The sequence below is a fragment of the Crinia signifera genome, chromosome 6, assembly GCF_055691185.1.
Source record: "Crinia signifera chromosome 6, ASM5569118v1, whole genome shotgun sequence".
NCBI lineage: Eukaryota > Metazoa > Chordata > Amphibia > Anura > Myobatrachidae > Crinia > Crinia signifera.
This window is the reverse complement of record NC_139222.1, coordinates 86,863,433-86,890,571: the sequence shown is the minus strand read 5'-3', so window position 1 is coordinate 86,890,571 and position 27,139 is coordinate 86,863,433. Positions and strand designations below refer to the sequence as shown.

The window sequence follows — 27,139 nt, the reverse complement described above, 5'->3', positions numbered from 1 at the left end:
AGCCCTCAGCGCTCAGCTCAGCGGTGCTGCACGGCAAGGGGGAGAACAGGCAGTGGCACTACCGAGAATGTTCCGGGTTACCCAGTCTGCACACTGGAGCAAACCAGGGAAGGGGTTAATCCCCCCCTGCAGTTACCCATTGACCACGTTTATACTGTCTTTACACTGTGTTTTTACAGTGTAATATTCTCCCGTGCAGTTTGCGGTCAGTAAAGACACCAAAGGTTTAATCCGGCCCTGACTCCAGGGGCAGGTGGTCTCAGAAATACACATGTTTACATAAGTGAATGTGTGCGTGCATTATCCTGGCATGTGCAGAATTACTTCACACCAGATATAGGGGGTATTCTATCCCGCACGCTATTTCCACTGGCAGAGATAGCGGCCCCACCTATTCAATTCTGCCGTTTCCGAAAGCATTGAAGGCAGTTTCCGACAAAACAGATCCGACTTTAGAAAAAAAACAGGACGGATCTATTTTGTGGGAAATGGACGCAGAGTCATTTTTCGACAATTCGTGGCCATTTTTTCCAAAACTTGGGCTTTCCAACACTCGACAGTTGGAACACTGAATTCCAACTGTCGAGTTGCAGTTGAGAGAAAAAAAAAGCAGCCTGGGATTCCGACAAGAGCTATGTTTTGGAATATCTACCTTTCATTCAAACTAGTGATATCTCCTATTATAAATAGATCATTACCCTTATTAATTGACTACTGTTACTCAGATAAAATAAAAATACAGAATAACTTCAAAAATAATGCTGTCTATCAGACCAGACCCACGACCCTATAACAAGTCTTCATCCCTCATAGAATGGACCACAGGTTTAGACAAAGTGGAATTAAGGAGTATTTTTGGTACTTGCTTCCTAGCACGGCGCCGCGATTTTGAGTGTATTGATCGCATCGCATTCCAACCAAATCGCATGCGATCGACGCGATTTTTTTTGGGTGAAATGGCCCTCCATTGTTAACGCCACCTCACTATTGACGCCAACCCGAAGCGTGGCGAGCCCGCGAGGGGCGGTGGTACGCGTCCTACGACCTTTTCATACCCCCACTATCCACGTCGGCGTGGAGTTGATTTTATAAAGTGTGGCGAGCGCAGCGAGCCACCGAGCCCGAAGCGTGGCAAGCACACCGAGCCCCGCGAGGGGACGCGCATAACTTCACAGTTATATGCGTCCGCTCGCCACGCTGCACTCGCCACACTTTATAAATTCAACTCCACGCCGACGTGGATAGTGGGGGTATGAAAAGGTCGGAGGATGCATACCGCCGCCCCTCACGGGCTCACTGCGCTCGCCATGCTTTGGGTTGGCGTCAATAGTGGGGTGGCGTTAACAATGGGGGGGCATTAATCATACTTAATACCCATGAGGGGGCATATACAATGAGAAATTGTCCATATTGGCCCTTTTCCCATTGTTCCCTATGTAAAATCGCATTGATCGCGTTGAATGCATCGCATGCCATTATAATGGCATGCGACCAACGCGATTATAACTTTAAAAGTCATTTAACATTGTTCTCTATGGGAAAATCGCGTTGAACGCGATCAACGCGATTTTCTCTTTACCGGCAATTAAAAGCTGGTAATTGACAGAAAATCGCGTCCATCGCGTCGATCGCATGCCTTAAGTACCTTAACTTAAGGCATGCGATCAACCCCGACGGGCGCCGTGCTAGGAAACAAGTACCGTATTTTTACTAAAGGTATGGGTCATAGGGTCGGCAAGAACAAGGTCGACAGTCATTAGGTTGACCACTGAAGGCCAACTTGGGGTTAGGTCGACAGGGACATTAGGTCAACACAAGCATTAGGTCAGCAGTCAAAAGGCCAACAGTCAAAAGGCCGACATGGATACTAAAAAAAAGTGCACTGCATCCCCTCGCATGGCTGTGCTAGCCACGGTGCCTCGCTACGCTCGCCACACTATTTTATTCTCCCACCATGCCCTAGTGGATGGTAGGGCATAAAATACCACCTGTCAGGCACATGTTGGCTCAAAAAAAAAGTGAAAATCCCCATGTCAACCTTTTGACTGTCGACCTTGTTCATGTAGATCTAATGCTTGTGTCGACATAATGACCCTGTGGCTCTTCAGTCATGTCGACCTTCATGCATGTCTATCGACCTTCCCCTTGTCGACCTAGTAACCATATACCCTCGTCACGTGACAACCGGGTGTGGCCTGCACCACCCTTGTGACGCCAATCTCCAATGCTTTGTAATTAGACCCTTTAATCTCTTTTCAAAAGGTAGGCTTACAGTTACAGTAGGAAGTAAAGTTTAATATTTGACTAGGTTCTGAGTACTGTACAGTAAATTAAAGGCCCAACTCATGGGCAGTACGGATGGTGTAATGGTTAGCATTACTGCCTCACAGCACTGAGGGCATGGGTTCAATACCCACCATGGCTCTAACTGTGTGGAGTTTGTATATGCTGCGTATATTGACAGCCTAGTGTGCAGGTTAACATTGCGCCACTGCCCCGGCGAATACACACCCACCCCGCCAGTTGGATCCCCTTGCTAAGCTGCAAGTGGATGTGCACATGCTTCACATCTGCTTGCATACGCCCACACAGATGAAAAACCATTTGATGGTTACTTACCATCGATTGATATTTCCTCTATTCGCTGTAAAAAGTAAGCCAGGACTTACTTTTCAGTTGAACATTCTTGTCTGTATTGGGGGCGGGCACTGAGGTCATCCATCCTCCCTGAGCAGGTAGGGACATACCTGCGTTTGGAAAGGAGAAAAACAAAAAGTGGAATAATAAGACTAAAGACAGAGGGCAGTATTCAATGAGAAAAATTCGCTGTGATTTCTGGAGAGTTTGTGCTTTTCACGCGGTGGAGAGAGGTTTTTTTTCTCCAAAGGCGAGCCACCCTATTCAATGTGAAATATTCTCCGTCTTTCTAAGTAACTTTCTCCGTGTCTCTCCGTGTAGCAATTCTCCATCTTTTGATGGAGAGCAGGAATGTGAACTTTTAAACTAAAAGGGTGTTTTTTTTAATTTTGGTGTCAAAAAATCAGGTTTTTTTTTCTGTGAAGGGCCATGTTATTTTTATTCATGTGCCTATAGCACATGAATATATATTTAATTTTAAAAAAAAATATTTTTTTACATTTTTTTTTTTTTACACAGTGCAGCCAGCAGGGGGCCGGAGCGCTCGAGCCGCTCATTAGATATTCATATATTCACTGCACCCGATGCACGTTCGGGTACAGTGAATACTGGGTCCCCCGCTGGCTATAGGGGGGGCAGCCTGTGCTGCCTGGGTCCAGGGGAGCCCTGCTCCCCTCCCCATATCCCCTGCAGCAGCCAAGAGAGACTTTAATCTCTCTTGGCTGCTACGTCCCCCGGCTCCCTGACAGCTCCCTGCCGCGGACGCTCGTCCGCTGCAGGGGTTAAGACTCGCCGCGAGTGGCGGCGAGTCTTTAACACGTTGAATAGGGGGAGCAGGAGGCTCCGGAACACGGAGAGTGCATGGCGAGAGAAAAAATCTCTCGCCATGCACGGAGAAAATTTCACATTGAATACTGCCCAGAGAGTGGAAGTTTTCTTGAGGGGGACAATGTAATAGCAGATAATATTAATAATAATTTCTGCTCAGTATTCACTGCTGAAAGAGAGGGGAAAGGGCCACAGTTAAGTTGCAAGTATAATCAGAAAACTGAGGGAGAATCAAGTACATTTGCAGAGGAGAAAGTCCTCACAGAACTCTCAAAACTGAAAGTAGATAAATCAATGGGGCCAGATGGGATACATCCAAGGATACTAAAAGAGCTTAAAGGGGAGCTGGTAAAACCAATAACAGAATTATTCAACCAGTCACTAGCTACTGGAGTAATCCCAGAGGACTGGAAAACAGCGAATGTAGTCCCACTGCACAAAAGGGGAAGCAAGGAAGAGGTAAGCAACTATCGACCAGTGAGCCTTGCATCAGTAGTAGGGAAATAGATGGAAACACTCTTAAAACACTCTAAACCTTATTCTAATTTCACTCTTTCTGACAAAATCTTTCTTATACCCAAAATAGACAAATATTATAACCAAGCGCAGGGCACTAATTGTAGTCCCAGGCTGCCGCTTATAAGGGATACTCAACCCTTAAGGAGAACAATAGTCGAAAAAGAACAGTGTAAGCGGCGCTTTGGAGACCACAATTCAAATATCAAAATGTAATTTATTTTTATGTATAAAAAACAATAAATACAATATACAATATCACCGGCCGGCAGAAAATATAATTATCCCAACATATATAGACAAATATTATTAAAAATACATTGTTACTGCATAATCAATTAGCTCCTCCACAATTAAAGTATTCCAGCTAATTAACCCAGCTGGGTTGTTTTTCCTTCTTTAAGGGCTCTTTTTTAGCCTTAGATGAAATTTTTTGCAAGGAAAAAACAGCAATGTCCTGTTTACTTCAGCGAGAGTTAGTAATACTTTTATCCAGCATCAAGCAAATAATGGTAAGCAGGTTAGTCAGTCGTACTTTAGCATTTTAATTAGTCCCTTTAGACCAAGCAAAAACAAGCGTTTTTAGTGCTCATTCATTCAGCAAATTAGTAAAGAATAACTTCTATACTTATGCTCAGTTGAACCCAGGCAGGTAAGTTGAAATTGTACTCCACTGGGGGCAAGATGCGGTTCACCTAGAGCGGGTCCCCGGCTGCTGGTCTTTCCAATTCTCGCAGCCCTCTCAGGGACTCCCAGCTCTGGTGTTAGTATTCCTCGAATGGTGGGGGTAAGGTGCGGCTCACCTGGAGCGGGTCCCCGGCTGCTGGTCTTCCCGTATTCGTGCAGCCTTTTCAAGGACTCTCAGCTCCGGCGTTGGTTTCCCCAGCTCGTGTGATAGCAGTACCCGGAAGTGACGGTGAGATGGATGACGCGTTTCCCCGCCTTCAATACGTCAGCGGCTTCATTCATTATATTTTCTGCCGGCCGGTGATATTGTATATTGTATTTATTGTTTTTTATACATAAAAATAAATTACATTTTGATATTTGAATTGTGGTCTCCAAAGCGCCGCTTACACTGTTCTCTTTCTTATACCCCTTTTACACCGCCGAAAAATCTGGGTCAGCGGCGGGTCAGACCCGGATCTTCGGCGGTGTAAATCCCTAACGCCGTGTCCCTTTACACAGGACTTCTACCCAGGTCCTGACCTAGGTAGAACACGGCTAGGACCTGGGTAGAGGGCGGTGTAAATGGGAACGCCGGGTCGGATGACCCGGCTCCCATTTACATGAATGGGGAACGTCCAACCTGCGGACCGCAGCGTCCGCAGGTTGGACGGATTGTCAGCAAGAAGAGAAGGGATACGAATATCCACAGAAAAGGCGCTGGTGTATGAGTGGGTTTGGCTAATGAAGCAGCAGTCTGAAAAAAAGGGGGAGTCAACCCCAATACAGTGGTGAACAGAAAAAGGAGTGGTTGACTGCGCTAAATGATATAACAGGATAAATATTCTATTGAATCAATCAGAAAAAATGGTCAGGTGTGTGGTGAAAAATCCAGATGACCTGATCACCCCTCAGATCTGACACCCACGGTCTTTGTCATTTCCAATTGGATCCTGCACCTTTTCCATCAGGAAAATTTCACCTCCAGTGAATTATATCCACCATCTCCACACTTCCAGTGGGTGCAACACTTGGGATACCCATACTTCCATCCGAGGCTTCGGTTCATCTGGAGGCACGCCACCCCCTTAAACAAGCCCGGCTGGGATCATAGAGGTCCAGTGTTCCCCCAAGTACCTCATCACCATCTATTGGTACCATACCAATCATCTATTACAAAGTGAACTGGCCCCTCACTTTGCTACAATTCTACAGGAGAATCCAATATCTCCAGGTGTGGATCCACCCATCCAATCCTACCAATAGGATTATAAATCCAAGACCGACCATTTGGACTGGACTGTTCATATTCATCTGAGGGTGACTATAAGATCAGTGTCATTTTTTAACTAATTTTATTGTTGTTTTATTGTGTCTTTTATTCATGCTAATTGAGTTATAATAAATTGTTCCATCTTTTTTCACCACACACCTGACCATTTTTTCTGATTGATTCAATAGAATATTTATCCTGTTTATATCATTTAGCGCAGTCAACCACTCCTTTTTCTGGACGGATTGTCAGTCTGACACTGACAGCCGGCTCTGCTGTCTGCTATACTCTGCAGACAGCAGCGGCGGCGGGGGAGGGAGGTGAATGGATGCCTGTGTGCGGCATCCATTCACCTCCTGTCCAATGGCGGGGGGTGCGAGCGGGGACTGGGGGCAGCCTAGCAGCTTACCTTAGTGCTGGGCTGCCCCCAGCAGCGTTCCGGGTACGGCAGCGTTGATCGGCGCTTGAAGATGACATCGCGCTGTCATCTTCAAGCGCCGGGAAGGGGCGGGAGGGGGGTGCGGGCGTTTAAGCCCGTCCAGTGTAAATGCCCCTAAACGACGGGTCGCACCCGGCTTCAACCAGGGTCCAAAAAGCCGGGTGCGACCCGGCGTTTTGGTCTAAAAGGGGTATTAGATGGACAAAACCATGTGCACTGCAGGTGAGGCAGGTGTTCCTTGTGCAGAGATAATTAGATTTGGGTGGGGTTTTACTTCAAAGTGAGATCTATGAAAACAGGGGGAGTGAGGGCCTGCGCTCAGGGTGTGTAATGAAAAGATGATGACAAAAATGTGTTGGAATAACTGAAAGTTTTATTCACTGACAGTGTAACCAATATTGCTGCACGTTGCTGGGGTAATGCAGGTGGGGGTCAAGGTGGGTGGGTTCAGTGGTGCTGATGGAATAAGCACACACTGGCAGTGGACAGCGGCAGTCAATGGGAGAGATAAAGTCACAAGCGTGCAGGAGTAAGTGGTGCGGGGGGCTGGCGTCCCGTCCCGCCCGCAGTGCACTTTTACCTGCTCTCACCGGCCGGGTGATGCTGGTCCTCGATCTTCTTTCCAAACGTCCGGGGTCCCATCTGTGTGAGGCTGTGGTTACCGGCGGATCGAGCGGTCAAGGCGCCGATCCAGCTGCGGTACAGCAGAGCGGACGTTTGGAAAGAAGATCGAGGACCAGCATCACCCGGCCGGTGAGAGCAGGTAAAAGTGCACTGCGGGCGGGACGGGACGCCAGCCCCCCGCACCACTTACTCCTGCACGCTTGTGACTTTATCTCTCCCATTGACTGCCGCTGTCCACTGCCAGTGTGTGCTTATTCCATCAGCACCACTGAACCCACCCACCTTGACCCCCACCTGCATTACCCCAGCAACGTGCAGCAATATTGGTTACACTGTCAGTGAATAAAACTTTCAGTTATTCCAACACATTTTTGTCATCATCTTTTCATTACACACCCTGAGCGCAGGCCCTCACTCCCCCTGTTTTCATTATTATTTCTAAAGGGTAGCCCCCCTTTTTACTGAGGACCAGCGGCTCGAGTGTTTACAGTACTGCCCACACAGTAAGTAGCGCCAACCATTCTCTCCTTTACAAAGTGAGATCTATATTGCAGTGTAAAAATAAAGCAGCCAGTATTTACCCTGCACAGAAACAAAATGACTCACCCAAATCTAATTATCTCTGCACGTTTTAAATCTGCCCCCCTGCAGTGCACATCGTTTTGTCCATCTAAGAAAGATTTTGTCAGAAAGAGTGAACTAGAAAAAAGGCCTCAGTTCCTGCTGAAAAATAGCCCTGCTTCAAACCATATTTGATCCTTATTTTTTTGTAAGGATATCAATATGCCTATCCCAAGCATGTTTGAATTGTACTACTGTATTTGTCTCTACCGCCTCTGATGGGAGGGTATTCCACTTATCTACTACTCTTTCTGTGAAGTAATTCTTCCTCAAATTTCCCCTGAATCTTCCTCCCTCTAGTTTCAGTACATGTAAAACCCCACCCAAATCTAATTATCTCTGCACAAGTAACACCTGCCTCACCTGCAGTGCACATGGTTTTATCCATCTAAGAAAGATTTTGTCAGAAAGAGTGAACTAGAGTAAGGGCCTCAGTTCCTGCTGGAGCCTGCTGAAAAATAGCCCTGGTTTGAAGTAACATGTTTAAAAGAGAGGCAGACTAGATGGGCCAAGTGGTTCTTATCTGCTGTCAAATTCTATGTTTCTATGTTTGCTGGGAGACGCCCAGGATTTCTATGGAAGCCGTTTTTGTGGGCGTGCCCATGAAACATCGAGTGCCCACCCCAAAACTGCCTGTCAATCAGGCAGCTAATGCCCTGGCGAGTGAAAATCTCACCAAAGGCATTCGCTGCGGGGGTTTATACGTGCAGACCGGGTTCGTGTAGGGGGGAGCGTCCATTATGGGCCCCACACACAGTTTGACATTCAGACATATACTAAATCACTCAGAAAATGCATGAAAATGCATGTAAAATCGCTGTGCGTGTAGACCACACAGTGATTTAGCAGCCCCACTGTCAGGAATTTGCCCAAGATTCAGAACTGACGGGTCAGATAATTTCAGTGCAGTCGCTCAGAACTTCCAGCACATCTCCCGCATGTGTGGCACGGGCAGATGAGCAGGGCCTCTGAGCGGGTGATGCAGCAAGCCCGACCCCTCTCCCCCACCCACGACACTTCCGGCAATAGGTACTGTATGTTGTTTTCTATATAGAGTAGATGCATTGTACACTACTTAGATAATAAAGATGTACAATTTGTTCTTTGCTATTCTTGTTACAAAAAGTAAGCCACTTGGTGCGAGCTGCCACGCGAATTGATTATTCGCCGGCTGCTCGCACACAGCACTGTGGGTGGGTGAACGTGGGGCGGCTGGCCATCGTTGCGCCCATGGGAATGCTCAGCATTTCATGGGCGTTCCCATGAAAATGCTGGGCGTTCCCGTAGTAGAGGTCAGCTGACCGCCCTCTTCCCATACAGGGAGCCCGCAGATTTAGGACACCAGAGAGAGTCTTAGATCTACGTGCACTGTAGAAATCAAATGCGGGGACATTTGTGGTGCGTGCGGCAGGCGGGTGTTCATGTGGGCGGGGTTTAAAGGATATGCAAATTCTGCAGCTTTGTGTGTCAACCAGAAAGAGGGTCAATATTCTAAGTTTTTATTTTAAGCTATAGTCAATATATTTCTGTCATCTCTAAAGACCCATTCCCCATGGGCGACTTAGAGCTGAAAGCTGCTCAAAAAAGCAAGTTTGAGAGGCTTTTAGCTGAAAGCTGCCCAGTGTGTATGCCCCGGCGATGATCACTGCTGTGCACTCCCACATCATCGCCGCTAAAGCCACTCAGCTGCTGGTATTACAAGCAGATGAGCGGCTGCTTTGAGGATGGTTTTGCATAGTGCTGCACTATGCACTGCACTACTGATTGGCGGCTAGCTGCAAATCAATACGCAACTCACTTACCATCAGATAATTTTCCAGTCTGTACAAGTGTGACTACTGTAACTCTGACCCTTGCACAATTGTGCAACAGAATCAGCTGGTTGGAGCCCAGAGCTGACATCACAGACCCTCCCTGAAAACGCATGGGAACGTTTGTGTTTTTCTGAACACACCCAGAAAATGGCCGGGTACCACACACAACTGCAGCTTCCTGTGAATTAACTTGCGAGGGTCTTGTGAATAGAGTAAATGCTGAATTTTGGCGCCATTTGGGCTCAGGCTCAGGCATGCGCACTACGATCCGTAAGCATGTGCAGTCATTCAATAGTCGATCACTTTACAAATTCGCACAGCAGTGATCAGATCTGAATAAACCCATTAATCAATTATCTTTAGTGGCTCATTATTGATGGTGGCTGTCATGAGAATCATGATCATCAGGGCATTGCACATGCTTTCTGAATCTATTTGTAATCAAGTGAATGTTCCCAGCTTTACCTGGCCTGTGTTTAACTGTACCTCCCCAATACACTCCAAAATTTTGTGCATGTGAGTTGGGTAGTGCTGCAGCTTTCCCTATCTGTCAGTGTGACAATGATTAATGGTGCAGAACATCGGGAGCCAAGGCACTCTGACTGCGCAAGTGTCCAGTGCATTACTGGGAGTTGACTAAGTCCCATGAAACTTTGCACAATAGGTCAGAGGCTGAGAGGCTTGTGCTGAGCTCTGCTTGGTGGAGCTCATCATATGCTTCTTAGGCTCATGGAGGACAGCAGCAGTGGCTTCATCATGGGAGGGATTTTAATTACAGCCAGCACTGAGCCTGTCAGGGCTCCTACAAAGTAAGGTACAAAAAGGACAAACACAGGCTATTCATGTGGTAATATATATATATATATATTTATGTTTATATTAACCCCTCCAGTGGTGTTTTTTTTTTTAGGGAGCGCTCCCCACTGGACGAGTTTTTTCTGGGGCGTGCTCCCTTAAAAAAGAAACACCACTGTGTTCCCAGGTCCAGACGGCACCACTGATCTTTGTAATAGCCGCTGCCCAGCCCTGCCCCCCGGCAGCCCGGCTATGTGCAGCGTGGCGTTACAAGATCACGCCGCACACAGCAGGGGGGAGGATAGGCAGGGCCGGGCTGCAGGAGCCAGGCAGCCACCGAAGCTGAGTGCGGTGCTGATCTCAGCGCTCAGCTCAGCGGTGCTGCACGGCAAGGGGGAGAACAGGCAGTGGCACTACAGAGAATGTTCCGGGTTACCCAGTCTGCACACTGGAGCACACCAGGGAAGGGGTTAATCCCCCCCTGCAGTTACCCATTGACCACGTTTATACTGTCTTTACACTGTGTTTTTACAGTGTAATATTCTCCCGTGCAGTTTGCGGTCAGTAAAGACACCAAAGGTTTAATCCGGCCCTGACTCCAGGTGCAGGTGGTCTCAAATACACACGTTTACATAAGTGAAAGTGTGCGTGCATTATCCTGGCATGTGCAGAATTACTTCACACCAGATATAGTAGGTATTCTATCCCGCACGCTATTTCCACTGGCAGAGATAGCGTCCCCACCTATTCAATTCTGCCGTTTCCGAAAGCATTGAAGGCAGTTTCCGACAAAACAGATCCGACTTTAGAAAAAAAAACAGGCCGGATCTATTTTGTGGGAAATGGGCGCAGAGTCATTTTTCGACAATTCGTGGCCATTTTTGCCAAAACTTGGGCTTTCCAACACTCGACAGTTGGAACATTGAATTCCAACTGTCGAGTTGCGGTTGAGAGAAACAAAAAGCAGCCTGGGATTCCGACAAGAGCTATGTTTTGGAATATCTACCTTTCATTCAAACTAGTGATATCTCCTATTATAAATAGATCATTACCCTTATTAATTGACTACTGTTACTCAGATAAAATAAAAATACAGAATAACTTCAAAAATAATGCTCAGTCTATCAGACCAGACCCACGACCCTATAACAAGTCTTCATCCCTCATAGAATGGACCACAGGTTTAGACAAAGTAGAATTAAGGAGTATTTTTGGTACTTGTTTCCTAGCACGGTGCCGCGATTTTGAGTGTATGGATCGCGGCTGCAAAAATCGCGTCGATCGCATCGCATTCCAACCAAATCGCATGCGATCTACGCAATTTTTTTTGGGTGAAACGGCCCTCCATTGTTAACGCCACCTCACTATTGACGCCAACCCGAAGCGTGGCGAGCCTGCGAGGGGCGGTGGTACGCGTCCTACGACCTTTTCATACCCCCACTATCCACGTCGGCGTGGAGTTGATTTTATAAAGTGTGGCGAGCGCAGCGAGCCACCGAGCCCGAAGCGTGGCAAGCGCACCGAGCCCCGCGAGGGGACGCGCATAATTTCACAGGTATATGCGTCCGCTCGCCACGCTGCACTCGCCACACTTTATAAAATCAACTCCACGCTGACGTGGATAGTGGAGGTATGAAAAGGTCGGAGGATGCGTACCGCCGCCCCTTGCGGGCTCACTGCGCTCGCCACGCTTTGGGTTGGCGTCAATAGTGGGGTGGCGTTAACAATGGGGGGGCATTAATCATACTTAATACCCATGAGGGGGCATATACATATACAATACCATATTGGCCCTTTTCCCATTGTTCCCTATGTAAAATCGCATTGATCGCGTTGAATGCATCGCATGCCATTATAATGGCATGCGACCAACGCGATCAACGCGATTATAACTTCAAAAGTCATTTAACATTGTTCTCTATGGGAAAATCGCGTTGAACGCGATCAACGCGATTTTCTCTTTACCGGCAATTAAAAGCTGGTAATTGACAGAAAATCGCGTCCATCGCGTCGATGGCATGCCTTAAGTACCTTAACTTAAGGCATGCGATCAACCCCAACGGGTGCCGTGCTAGGAAACAAGTACCGTATTTTTATTAAAGGTATGGGTCATAGGGTCGGCAAGAACAAGGTCGACAGTCATTAGGTTGACCACTGAAGGCCAACTTGGGGTTAGGTCGACAGGGACATTAGGTCAACACAAGCATTAGGTCAACAGTCAAAAGGCCAACAGTCAAAAGGCCGACATGGATACTAAAAAAAAGTGCACTGCATCCCCTCGCATGGCTATGCTAGCCACGGTGCCTCGCTACGCTCGCCACACTATTTTATTCTCCCACCATGCCCTAGTGGATGGTAGGGCATAAAATACCACCTGTCGGCTCAAAAAAAAATCCCCATGTCAACCTTTTGACTGTCGACCTTGTTCATGTAGATCTAATGCTTGTGTCGACATAATGACCCTGTGGCTCTTCAGTCATGTCGACCTTCATGCATGTCTATCTCCAGTGGTCGACCTTATGACTGTCGACCTCCCCCTTGTTGACCTAGTGACCATATACCCTCCTCACGTGACAACCGGGTGTGGCCTGCACCACCCTTGTGACGCCAATCTCCAATGCTTTGTAATTAGACTCTTTAATCTCTTTTCAAAAGGTAGGCTTACAGTTACAGTAGGAAGTAAAGTTTAATATTTGACTAGGTTCTGAGTACTGTACAGTAAATTAAAGGCCCAACTCATGGGCAGTACGGATGGTGTAATGGTTAGCATTACTGCCTCACAGCACTGAGGGCATGGGTTCAATACCCACCATGGCTCTAACTGTGTGGAGTTTGTTTGCGCCACTGCCCCGGTGAATACACACCCACCCCGCCAGTTGGATCCCCTTGCTAAGCTGCAAGTGGATGTGCACATGCTTCACATCTGTTTGCATACGCCCACACAGATGAAAAACCATTTGATGGTTACTTACCATCGATTGATATTTCCTCTATTCGCTGTAAAAAGTAAGCCAGGACTTACTTTTCAGTTGAACCGTCTTGTCTGTATTGGGAGTGGGCACTGGGGTCATCCATCCGCCCTGAGCGGGTAGGGACATTCCTGCGTTTGGAAAGGAGAAAAACAAAAAGTGGAATAATAAGACTAAAGACAGAGAGTGGAAGTTTTCTTGAGGGGGGACAATGTAATAGCAGATAATATTAATAATTATTTCTGCTCAGTATTCACTGCTGAAAGAGAGGGGAAAGGGCCACAGTCATAGGCGTGCGCACGGGGGGTGCCGGGGGTGCACAGGCACCTCCTAATGTCCCCCCTCACGCTTGCACACACACAGTACCAGCGGCAACGGCGGCTCTCCTCATGCCCATGGTGACATTCAGGAAGCGGGGCAGGTGAAACTTGCAGACAGGCGCTCCCTGTGCTTTGCGCACAGCTAGAAACCGGAAGTTCGGGTGCAGCAGCAGAACTTACGGTGATCGGGGCTCTGGAGCCCAGCATGAGCATGTAGCGGGGAACGGACTGGTAAGCAGTGACGCTGGTACCTAGCACCTCAGTAGTCTGCTTCCAATTGCCGCGGAGCGGATCCCCTTTCATTCCTCCACTGATAGCACTTATGCAGAAGCATATTTGCACAAGAGCAAGTGTAGTGGACACCATGAGCCCGGAACCGCTGACAGGATTATTCAATAGAGCCTATAATAGCCTTTATTAAATAACCCTGTTGGCGGTGCCGGGCTCATGGTGTCCATTACAGTTGCTATGCAGCATAAATGCTCTATTATTACATGTTGCAGAGCTGCATGGATCTCTCCCCGTGCCCCCCATACACTGTCACAGTGTGCTGCAATTGACATGCCATTGCTGCCCATTAGCCATGAGAGAGGAGCCATGAAAATAGGATTCGGTGCTGCCCATTAGCTCAGGTGAGCTGATTCAGGATGGGACAGGGAAGAAAGAGGGGGAGGGAGAGCAGGGTGTCCAATTGGTAGTGGTCGCTCTCTGTCTGAATGGAGAAAGGTGGGGTGGGAGGGTGCTATTATTTGGAGTAAATATACACAGGCATTTTGTTACTATTTCACCTTTAATCAAACATTTTATGTACACATATTTTTGCTTTGTGACACTGTGTCTGCCCTCCTTTCTCTTTGACACTTTCTCTTCCTCTCTCCCGTTCCTTATGCTTTTATCCTTCTCTCTGACACATTCTCTCCTTACCTTATTTTCTTCCCCTCCCTGACACTGTCTCTACCTCTCTTTTACTGACACTGTCTTTCCCCTCACTCTGTCTGTCTGTCTCTCTCCCTGACACTGTCCCTCTCATTTTTCTACCACCCCATCTCTCTTTCCATGACACCCACTCTATTCCTCTCACTCACTCCCCTCGTTCTCTCTTTTGCTTCTTTAAGGGGCGTTGTAGCCCACCACTCTCTGCCCGTCCACTGTCCCCGCCGGGCACTTATGTGGCATAATAAGGCATGTTTTCTAATGTGGAATTGGCATTACAGTGAGTGGTATAATGTGCAACTGGATTTATGGTGTGTGGCATATGATGTAATGGGCATTACAGCATTTGGCATACTATGTAATGGGCATTACGGTGTTACGGTATAATGTGTAATAGGCATTACGGAGTGTGGCATAAAGTTTCATAGGCATTATGGATTGTGACCTAATGTGTAATGGGCATTATGATGTACATTTTTGTCCCTGTTTCTACTGTGTTTATATGGGGGGGGGGATTATGAAGCCCATATACATAAATAAGTCACCATCTGTTTAGTTTGTGTTGATGCCTAGTAGGCGGTGATAGACACGCCCAGTAGGCGGTGATAGACACGCCCCTCCAATGGTGCACCCCCTAATAAAATGGGCTGCGCACGCCTATGGCCACAGTTAAGTTGCAAGTATAATCAGAAAACTGAGGGAGAAACAAGTACATTTGCAGAGGAGAAAGTCCTCACAGAACTCTCAAAACTGAAAGTGGATAAATCAATGGGGCCAGATGGGATACATCCAAGGATACTAAAAGAGCTTAAAGGGGAGCTGGTAAAACCAATAACAGAATTATTCAACCAGTCACTAGCTACTGGAGTAATCCCAGAGGACTGGAAAACAGTAAATGTAGTCCCACTGCACAAAAGGGGAAGCAAGGAAGAGGTAAGCAACTATCGACCAGTGAGCCTTACATCAGTAGTAGGGAAATAGATGGAAACACTCTTAAAACACTCTAAACCTTATTCTAGTTCACTCTTTCTGACAAAATCTTTCTTAGATGGACAAAACCATGTGCACTGCAGGTGAGGCAGGTGCTCCTTGTGCAGAGATAATTAGATTTGGGTGGGGTTTTACTTCAAAGTGAGATCTATATTGCAGTGTAAAAATAAAGCAGCCAGTATTTACCCTGCACAGAAACAAAATGACTCACCCAAATCTAATTATCTCTGCACATTTTAAATCTGCCCCCATGCAGTGCACATCGTTTTGTCCATCTAAGAAAGATTTTGTCAGAAAGAGTGAACTAGAAAAAGGGCCTCAGTTCCTGCTGAAGCCTGCTGAAAAATAGCCCTGCTTTAAACTATATTTGATCCTTATTTTTTTGTAAGGATATCAATATGCCTATCCCAAGCATGTTTGAATTGTACTACTGTATTTGTCTCTACCGCCTCTGATGGGAGGGTATTCCACTTATCTACTACTCTTTCTGTGAAGTAATTCTTCCTCAAATTTCCCCTGAATCTTCCTCCCTCTAGTTTCAGTACATGTAAAACCCCACCCAAATCTAATTATCTCTGCACAAGTAACACCTGCCTCACCTGCAGTGCACATGGTTTTATCCATCTAAGAAAGATTTTGTCAGAAAGAGTGAACTAGAGTAAGGGCCTCAGTTCCTGCTGGAGTCTGTTGAAAAATAGCCCTGGTTTGAAGTAAAATGTTTAAAAGAGGGGCAGACTAGATGGGCCAAGTGGTTCTTATCTGCTGTCAAATTCTATGTTTCTATGTTTGCTGGGAGACGCCCAGGATTTCTATGGAAGCCGTTTTTGTGGGTGTGCCCATGAAACATCGGGTGCCCACCCCAAAACGCCCTCTGCCTGTCAATCAGGCAGCTAATGCCCTGGCGAGTGAAAATCTCACCAAAGGCATTCGCTGCTGGGGTTTATACGTGCAAATTGTCTCCTATGAGCATGTGCAGACCGGGTTCGTGTAGGGGGGAGCGTCCATTATGGGCCCCACACACAGGGTGACATTCAGACATATACTAAATCACTCAGAAAATGCATGAAAATCGCTGTGCGTGTAGACCACACAGTCATTTAGCAGCCCCACTGTCAGGAATTTGCCCAAGATTCAGAACTGACGGGTCAGATAATTTCAGTGCAGTCGCTCAGAACTTCCAGCACATCTCCCGCATGTGTGGCACGGGCAGATGAGCAGGGCCTCTGAGCGGGTGATGCAGCAAGCCCGACCCCTCTCCCCCACCCACGACACTTCCGGCAATAGGTACTGTATGTTGTTTTCTATATAGAGTAGATGCATTGTACACTACTTAGATATTAAACATGTACAATTTGTTCTTTGCTATTCTTGCTACAAAAGTAAGCCACTTGGTGCGAGCTGCCACGCGAATTGATTATTCGCCGGCTGCTCGCACACAGCACTGTGGGTGGGTGAACGTGGGGCGGCTGGCCATCGTTGCGCCCATGGGAATGCTCAGCATTTCATGGGTGTTCCCATGAAAATGCTGGGCGTTCCCGTAGTAGATGTCAGCTGACCGCCCTCTTCCCATACAGGGAGCCCGCAGATTTAGGACACCAGAGAGAGTCTTAGATCTGCGTGCACTGTAGAAATCAAATGCGGAGACATTTGTGGTGCGTGCGGCAGGCGGGTGTTCAGGTGGGCGGGGTTTAAAGGACATGAAAAGCTGCAAATTCTGCAGCTTTGTGTGTCAACCAGAATGAGGGTCAATATTCTAAGTTTTTATTTTAAGCTATAGTCAATATATTTCTGTCATCTCTAAAGACCCATTCCCCATGGGCGACTTAGAGCTGAAAGCCGCTAAAAAAAGCAAGTTTGAGAGGCTTTTAGCTGAAAGCTGCCCAGTGTGTATGCCCCGGCGATGATCACTGCTGTGTACTCCCACATCATCGCCGCTAAAGCCACTCATCTGCTGGTATTACAAGCAGATGAGCGGCTGCTTTGAGGATGGTTTTGCATAGTGCTGCACTATGCACTGCACTGCTGATTGGCGGCTAGCTGCAAATCAATACGCAACTCACTTACCATCGGATAATTTTCCAGTCTGTACAAGTGTGACTACTGTAACTCTGACCCTTGCACAATTGTGCAACAGAATCAGCTGGTTGGAGCCCAGAGCTGACATCACAGACCCTCCCTGAAAACGCATGGGAACGTTTGTGTTTTTCTGAACACACCCAGAAAATGGCCGGGTACCACACACAACTGCAGCTTCCTGTGAATTAACTTGCGAGGGTCTTGTGAATAGAGTAAATGCTGAATTTTGGCGCCATTTGGGCTCAGGCTCAGGCATGCGCACTACGATCCGTAAGCATGTGCAGTCATTCAATAGTCGATCACTTTACAAATTCGCACAGCAGTGATCAGGTCTGAATAAACCCATTAATCAATTATCTTTAGTGGCTCATTATTGATGGTGGCCGTCATGAGAATCATGATCATCAGAGCATTGCACATGCTCTAAACACAAGGCACATAGCACAGGTTTCTCAAGATGAAAATACATCTGGCTGTCTTTCTGAATCTATTTGTAATCAAGTGAATGTTCCCAGCTTTACCTGGCCTGTGTTTAACTGTACCTCCCCAATACACTCCAAAATTTTGTGCATGTGAGTGGGGTAGTGCTGCAGCTTTCCCTATCTGTCAGTGTGACAATGATTAATGGTGCAGAACATCGGGAGCCAAGGCACTCTGACCGCGCAAGTGTCCAGTGCATTACTGGGAGTTGACTAAGTCCCATGAAACTTTGCACAAGAGGTCAGAGGCTGAGAGGCTTGTGCTGAGCTCTGCTTGGTGGAGCTCATCATATGCTTCTCAGGCTCATGGAGGACAGCAGCAGTGGCTTCATCATGGGAGGGTTTTTAATTACAGCCAGCACTGAGCCTGTTAGGGCTCCTACAAAGTAAGGTACAAAAAGGACAAACACAGGCTATTCATGTGGTAATATATATATATATATATATATATATATATATATATACATATACATATACACATATACAATTCCAATGCGACTGCACGCTAGGGTAATCTTTGCAAAAAAATCAGCTGATGTCCACACAAGGTGTAAATAGCGACGTTTCAATGCTTTACTGCATTTTTATCGAGCTTGATAAAAATGCAGTAAAGCATTGAAACGTCGCTTTTTACACCTTGTGTGGACATCAGCTGATTTTTTTGCAAAGATTACCCTAGCGTGCAGTCGCATTGGAATTGTATGTGTCGGGCTGTAACAGCTTGGAGGATATGCACCGGGTCTTATTATCCAGTGGTATGCGGAGAGTGCCGGTTAATGGACGTATGTATATATGTGTATATATATATATATTTATATTAACCCCTTCAGTGGTGTTTTTTTTTTTAGGGAGCACTCCCCACTGGACGAGTTTTTTCTGGGGCGTGCTCCCTAAAAAAAGAAACACCACTGTGTTCCCAGGTCCGGACGGCACCACTGATCTTTGTAATAGCCGCTGCCCAGCCCTGCCCTGCCCCCGGCAGCCCGGCTATGTGCAGCGTGGCGTTACAAGATCACGCCGCACACAGCAGGGGGAGGATAGGCAGGGCCGGGCTGCAGGAGCCAGGCAGCCACCGAAGCTGAGTGCGGTGCTGATCTAAGCGCTCAGCTCAGCGGTGCTGCACGGCAAGGGGGAGAACAGGCAGTGGCACTACCGAGAATGTTCCGGGTTACCCAGTCTGCACACTGGAGCAAACCAGGGAAGGGGTTAATCCCCCCCTGCAGTTACCCATTGACCACGTTTATACTGTCTTTACACTGTGTTTTTACAGTGTAATATTCTCCCGTGCAGTTTGCGGTCAGTAAAGACACCAAAGGTTTAATCCGGCCCTGACTCCAGGTGCAGGTGGTCTCAGAAATACACACGTATACATAAGTGAAAGTGTGCGTGCATTATCCTGGCATGTGCAGAATTACTTCACACCAGATATAGGGGGTATTCTATCCCGCACGCTATTTCCACTGGCAGAGATAGCGGCCCCACCTATTCAATTCTGACGTTTCCGAAAGCATTGAAGGCAGTTTCCGACAAAACAGATCCGACTTTAGATAAAAAACAGGCCGGATCTATTTTGTGGGAAATGGACGCAGAGTCATTTTTCGACAATTCGTGGCCATTTTTGCCAAAACTTGGGCTTTCCAACACTCGACAGTTGGAACATTGAATTCCAACTGTCGAGTTGCAGTTGAGAGAAACAAAAAACAGCCTGGGATTCCGACAAGAGCTATGTTTTGGAATATCTACCTTGTAGTATTTTTTGATGCTGCACCAGCATCACTACACGAATGGTCAGCATGCCCACTGCATGTGCCTTGGTTTTCTTTCAGATCCTTGTCGGAATGTTCTCCTTGCTCATTCTTTGGTTCTTTCATTTCACAGTCGTCATGTTTATTTGCTGAAGTGTCATTTTCATTGAAGTCTTTTTGTGATTCTCCTCCATTTCTTTTATCTCGGCTTCCAGAATTGTTCATTGCAAACTAGTGATATCTCCTATTATAAATAGATCATTACCCTATTAATTGACTACTGTTACTCAGATAAAATAAAAATACAGAATAACTTAAAAAATAATGCTCAGTCTATCAGACCAGACCCACGCCCCTATAACAAGTCTTCATACCTCATAGAATGGACCACAGGTTTAGACAAAGTGGAATTAAGGAGTATTTTTGGTACTTGTTTCCTAGCACGGCGCCGCGATTTTGAGTGTATTGATCGCGGCCGCAAAATCGCATCGCATTCCAACCAAATCGCATGCAATGCGATCAACACGATTTTTTGGGGGTGAAATGGCCCTCTATTGTTAACGCCACCCCACTATTGACACCAACCCGAAGCGTGGTGAGCCCGCGAGGGGCGGTGGTACGCGTCCTACGACCTTTTCATACCCCCACTATCCACGTCGGCGTGAAGTTGATTTTATAAAGTGTGACGAGCGCAGCGAGCCACCGAGCCCGAAGCGTGGCAAGCGCAGCGAGCCCCGCGAGGGGACGCGCATAACTTCACAGGTATATGCGTCCGCTCGACTCGCTGCACTCACCACACTTTATAAAATCATCTCGCCACGCTTTGGGTTGGCGTCAATAGTGGGGTGGCGTTAACAATGGGGGGGCATTAATCATACTTAATACCCATGAGGGGGCATACACAATGAGAAATTGGCCATATTGGCCCTTTCCCCATTGTTCCCTATGTAAAATCGCATTGATCGCGTCAAACGCATCGCATGCCATTATAATGGCATGCGACCAACTCGATTATAACTTTAAAAGTCATTTAACATTGTTCTCTATGGGAATCTCTTTACCGGCAATTAAAAGTTGGTAATTGACAGAAAATCGCGTCCATCGCGTCGATCGCATGCCTTAAGTACCTTAACTTAAGGCATGCGATCAACCCCAACGGGTGCCGTGCTAGGAAACAAGTACCGTATTTTTACTAAAGGTATGGCTCATAGGGTCGGCAAGAACAAGGTCGACAGTCATTAGGTTGACCACTGAAGGCCAACATGGGGTTAGGTCGACAGGGACATTAGGTCAACACAAGCATTAGGTCAACAGTCAAAAGGCCAACAGTCAAAAGGCCGACATGGATACTAAAAAAAGTGCACTGCATCCCCTCGCATGGCTGTGCTAGCCACGGTGCCTCGCTACGCTCGCCACACTATTTTATTCTCCCACCATGCCCTAGTGGATGGTAGGGCATAAAATACCACCTGTCAGGCACATGTTGGCTCAAAAAAAAAAAAGTGAAAATCCCCATGTCAACCTTTTGACTGTCGACCTTGTTCATGTAGATCTAATGCTTGTGTCGACATAATGACCCTGTGGCTCTTCAGTCATGTCGACCTTCATGCATGTCTATCGACCTTCCCCTTGTCGACCTAGTAACCATATACCCTCGTCACGTGACAACCGGGTGTGGCCTGCACCACCCTTGTGACGCCAATCTCCAATGCTTTGTAATTAGACCCTTTAATCTCTTTTCAAAAGGTAGGCTTACAGTTACAGTAGGAAGTAAAGTTTAATATTTGACAAGGTTCTGAGTACTGTACAGTAAATTAAAGGCCCAACTCATGGGCAGTACGGATGGTGTAATGGTTAGCATTACTGCCTCACAGCACTGAGGGTATGGGTTCAATACCCACCATGGCTCTGGCTTGCATGGGTTTCCTTCGGGTACTCCGGTTTCCTCCCACAATCCAAAAATATACTGGTAGGCTAATTGGCTCCCAACAAAATTAACCCTAGAATGTCTGTGTGCGTGTACATTTGTTTGGCAATATAGATTGTAAGCTCCACTGGAGCAGGGACTGATGTGAATGATTAAGTATTCTCTGTAAAGCACTGCGGAATATGTGTGCGTTATATAAGAAACGGTTAATAATAATAATAATGGTACTGTTTACCTAGAACGGCGCCCACGATCTATATCGTGGGTATCTTGCCGCAAATCGCAGGCATCGCATGCATCTTATGTGTTTGTAATGTTAAATTCCCTTCCAATCAACCAGATCAACCCAATGGACACGATTTTACATAGGGAACAATGTTCCCTATGTAAAATCAGGGCCATTGGGTTGATCTGGTTGATTGGAAGGTAATTTAACATTGTTCCCTATGTAAAATCGCTACAATCGCACCCATCGTATCGCAGGCATCGCATGCCACTATAATGGCATGCGATGTACATGCGATCAATGCGATGGGCGCCGTGCTAGGTAAACAGTACCATAATAATAAGTCCAGTTATAATATTTAATGTACCTCATCCGTTCCAGCAGATTTGCTTTAGATTCTGGAAAAGTTACTAAGGGCCTTATTCTGCTTGGTACGGTGGGACCGTACGCGGTCGGTTCAGGGTTTTTCTTCAACTGCGCATGCGTAGCTTTCGCTATGCGCATGTGCGGCGACCTCACACCGCTCACGGACGGGTCTCTCCGTGCGAAAAAACCTGTCCGCAAGAGCACGGTCATTGTGGGCGGCATGGGGGCGTTTTTAGGGGAGCAGCCGGAATAATGAGGAAAACTGGGCGTACACGGGGGTGTGCACCAAAAATGTACGGTGCTACAACTGCAAGGTTGGTTTAATTTTAGGTAAGATTCATTCAAAGACCTGCTTATATATGTCAAGGTAGTTATTTTATAACCATCTACAACCATTCAGAAAGTGTTTTTGTATACTTTAAAAAGCAGGACACTCAATTCACAGAAGTCGACATGTGTCAATTTTTTCACTGTAGCACAAACCTACCAGTTTTTTATATGGAAAAAGACACATAAACCACTTCTAAGAGCAACAATGATGTTTTTGGACTCAATTTCTACTTGCACGGTGGCGTACGCTCTGATGTACGCCAGATATCGGTGGCTAAGAGGGAGATCCGTCCGTGCACGGTGGCGTACGCTCAAGTGTACGCCACTCCCCATTGTCGGTGTTTGTGACCGTCCGTGTGCGGCTGTTCTGTGGGCGGACTTTTGCTCACCGTCCGTGTACGGGAAACGTGCGGTGAAACGTACAGTACGTACGTTTCACCGACCTAACCAGAATAAGGCCCTAAGTGTTTAGTTTTATATCACCCATGCTTTCACCAGTGATTGCGACTTTTTAAAAGAAATGGCTACAAATTAGCAAACCAGGAGCAAGTGATAACGATACAGATTTGTTAGCGTAATCTAAACTTTACAGCAGTTGTGTCAAACTAATGGCCCTCCAGCTGTTGTGGAACTAAATGTCCCATCATGTCCTGCAACAGTTTTAGCAATCCATTATATAACATCTGTGGCAGGGCATGCTGGGATGTGTAGTTCCACAACAGCTGGAGGGCCATGAGTTTGACACCACTGCTTTAAAGGGTACCAACCACCTAAAATAAGTAATTGTAAAATTATTAGGGAAGATGGAAGATCAGTCCCCTATGCCTGACACGTTATCATATGTGAAAACACAGCCAGAGATCAGCCAATCACAAGATGGTTTTACTGCCCATACTGTTTAAAAACATATACAGTTTTGTCTCCAGTGTCTGCCATAAGTGACTGCTCCCTCTGTCTAATATCTGGAAAAAAACAGGAAAGTGAATTTACCAAAAACATTTCTATCTTACTGTAATGCATGTAAAAAGACAAATGCGTACATATAAAGTTATTTCATTTTATAATGTAAGCACAAACTTTGAACTAAGTGGGAGATTCATTAATACCAAAGCCTTTTAGCAGCATCATGGGAAATTATGGTATTACAACATACAGTCTTTATTTTTACACACGTATCAACAGTATCGTAATATGCTGATATGCACTTAGGAACACATCATGTAAGTCAGGGTGGGGAACCTTTTTTGTGCCAAGGGCCGTTTGTATGGGGAAAATATCCTTCGGGGGCAATATGTAAAAATCTCTCTTACAAATTGTCCTGCTGCAGCCGTCCCACACTCCGGCGGCTGCCGCTGAATAAGACTGACAGTCTCTGGCTGCTCAGTGGCGTAACTATAAATTTTGTTCCCCCAAGCCAAAAATGTTTCTGGCGCCCCCCCCCCCCCCTCCCCCGTATGCATTCCATAGTATGCTACACGCCATAATGCCTATTACATATTGTGCCCCATAAGTGCGGCTTACCTACATGTGCGTTGCCAGGAGGTACATGCTCGATGCCAGGGGTTTCATGCTCGTTGCCATGTGTAATACCCCCATAGTAGATACTCCTTTTACAGACTTGTGGGGTATCACTGAAAGTGGGACATATCTGGGAACCGGGACCCCACAAAGAAACTTTAAAATGGAACCCACAGTGAAACATTAGGAGATCTCTAAACTGCCTGATGTGAGAAAAGGAGTTTGTGAAGGGTAGCTTACCCCCTATGTATGCCCAGTTATTTTATTAAACGGGGAGAAGGGCTGCCTATTTTCTCAGTCCCATGCACCATAATTTCTATCAAGCCCACCTTGGTGTGCTCACATCTGATGCTGACACAGTGGTGAATTTACATTCTTTTTCAAGAGGGGAGCACAGCCCCCATAATATGCCCTGTATTGCAGAGTGGTGCAGCAGAAGGGCCTTGTGGAGACTCACCCTCTGTTGTGGCGCATCTGCCCCTTCGATCTCCGGCTGCTGTAATCTTCAGCGCTGCCCGGGATGCAGAGCACCGCTCCAGGCTGCGCACTTTGTCCAGGGCTCCGGGTCGGCGAAGAACCAGCTGCAGCCCAGGTCCTTCCTTGTGACTTCCTATGCAGGCGCTTCCGCTGGAGAGGGACGCCAGGGTCCTTCATAGAACTCTGCAGTATCCTTCGCGGTGTCTGCGCACCATTCTGTTTCTTCTGAGGCATGAAGAAACGGAAGGAGGAAGAATGCTACTCCTTGTCACGCTCGGGTTGTTCCTCCTTGGGCTCCGGTCTTCTGGCTGTTTTCTCCAGACAGGCTCCCTCTGGGGCATTCCACGGCCATTAGGGGTCCTCTCCTTCACCCTCCTGGGTCCTCACAACAGCCAGGGTCATCTTTGGCTCCAGCACGAAGCGTGAATCGTGCGGCGTGGCCACAGTGGGCTGGTAGAGGCTGATTCCGTATGCCCTCCTTTAGAGTGATCCCCTAGCTGCCCCCTTGTTACGTTCCTGGCGGCAGGCGGCACACCATGTTAGATAATAATTGTCAGTGTCCCGGCGCCCACACAGCCCCCGCTGCTGCTCGCTCCCCCAAGCAGTGGCGGGGGCTGCCTTACGCTAGATACGCCACTGTGGCTGCTGCTGATTAAGAGGAATCTCGCGAGAACTACCGACCTCTCATGAGAATTCCCCTGTACTTTACTCCCGGCAAAGCCGTCAGGCAGGTGGGAGGGCCACTGAGACCGAGCCTGAAGTTCCCCACCCCTGATGTAAGTCTACTACAGGAGAAACTTAGTAAATTCTATTTGTCTACTTTAATGAGAATGACATGCAACAAAAAAGCAAAACATAACATGAAACATTATAAAAGCCAGCAGCTAAAGATTATTGTGTATACCATAACGGAATTAAGATCTTGGTATTTCAAACAAATGTTCAGTAAATACAAATCTTGTCATGTACACGTGGAAATACCTTACCTATTGAGCGTGTCTGATCTCTGCGTTTATGTCCAAACCAAGAATGGAGAGTCTTCTGTTAATCCGTTAAATATGGCAAAATGAGCTCTTATAGAGAGCTACAGCTTCTGCTCCAGTTTGCCCACTTCTCCAAATCACATACACTCAACTGTCAAATCAGCAGCAGAGTGTTACAGCATTTACAGGAACTGATCTGGGAATGTAGCTACATGTGGTAGTAAAAAGCCCTTGCGCTATAAATAATAGCCATGTAGCGCCAAAGGTCTGACTTACAGTACCAGGAGACTATGGGAGATTCTAAGAAAGGATTTTTTTCTTAAACGGTGAAAAAAAAGGGTGGCTTCCATTATGTCATAAATATGTCAACACAGCCTAGGAGTTTCATTTTCACTTTCACCCTGAATGTACGGATATGGGTCATAGGATCGACAGTAATTAGGGCAATCAGTCGACCACTATCTACAGTGAAAAGGTTGACACATGAAAAAGGTCTACATAAATTAGGTCGACATTGTCAAAATGTCGACACAAGTAACAGGATCGACGTGGAAAAGGTCAACATGAAAAAATTTAGCATGGGTTTTTATGGGAGGTTCTTCAGGGTTGCCGACTTTCAAAAAATCCTCTCCGGGAGAAGCCCGGAATCTTGCATTACGCGTTTGGGGGGCGGGGCTTAATGGTGACGTCATTAAGCCCCGCCCCCATTATGACAAATGGGCAAAATAACTGATATCCATGGAGGGGGCGGGGCTAAAACGACACGATTGTGCCGTTTTAGCTCCGCCCCCTCCCCTGAGACCCGCGGATTGCGGCATATAAATGCCGCGATCGGGGGGCTCAGTGGGGGTCCCCCTGATTCCGGGAGGGTTGCCCACCCTTCCGGGGGCCGGGAGGAAGGACCCGATTTTCGGGAGACTCCCGCAAATTCCGGGAGGGTCGGCAACCCTGAGGTTCTTGTGTGTCTATGTCGACATGGACGCCGTATAGTGTAACAATTTGCTTGCCATGCTTCGGGCACGGTGCTTTGTTACGCCCGGCACACTATTATAATTGCACTCTATGCCCACTTGGATAGCAAAATATGAGAAACCACCTTTAAAAAAAACAAAAACTGAAAACTTTTTCATGTCAACCTATTGCTTGTGTCGACTTTTCAACCATGCCGACCTTTTGACCAATAGTGGTCGACCTATTGACTTTGGAGCTAGTTATGGCCAACGTATTGACCACATCTTGAATGTACGGTATGTATACACTGTATGCTGTCTGTGTTGGACATTGATCGCATTAACAGGAGACATAACAAACAGGTGCTACTAAGGAGGTTATTCTGGTCGGTGCGTACTTTCCCGAATTCCTACGGTGCTGTCCGCACGCAACGCTGTGCGGACATCGTCCGTAGAAACGCCCACGGGTCCTCCGCATTCGGACGGGCTCACTCTTTAATAACAGGGCGTGTGTACGGACGACATACAAACCTTGCGTGTGCGGTGGACACGCACAGATTCTGCACGGTCTTACCACGTAAGCACGGTCTTACCGCGTTAGAACGGACGGAAAGCTGGCCGTACGCACCGATGCGGA

General features: G+C 47.0%; 1 protein-coding gene across 3 annotated transcripts in view; it reads right to left on the bottom strand.

The window, feature by feature from the left end:
• LOC146007770 (poly(ADP-ribose) glycohydrolase-like) overlaps positions 1 to 27,139 on the bottom strand; it is a 113,247-nt gene that overhangs the window by 74,941 nt on the left and 11,167 nt on the right. For 2 of the 3 annotated variants that reach the window (XM_083146374.1, XM_083146376.1), the window contains exons 1-4: positions 25,556 to 27,138; positions 19,724 to 19,969; positions 13,236 to 13,313; positions 2,670 to 2,747 (exon numbers count right to left, since the gene is read on the bottom strand). In XM_083146374.1, coding sequence (XP_083002500.1) covers positions 2,670 to 2,747; positions 13,236 to 13,313; positions 19,724 to 19,950 — 383 coding nt within the window. In that variant the 5' untranslated portion in view covers positions 19,951 to 19,969; positions 25,556 to 27,138. Of the gene's footprint in view, positions 1 to 2,669; positions 2,748 to 13,235; positions 13,314 to 19,723; positions 19,970 to 25,555; position 27,139 lie in introns of those variants that run through there. The other variant, XM_083146375.1, reaches the window with a different exon arrangement.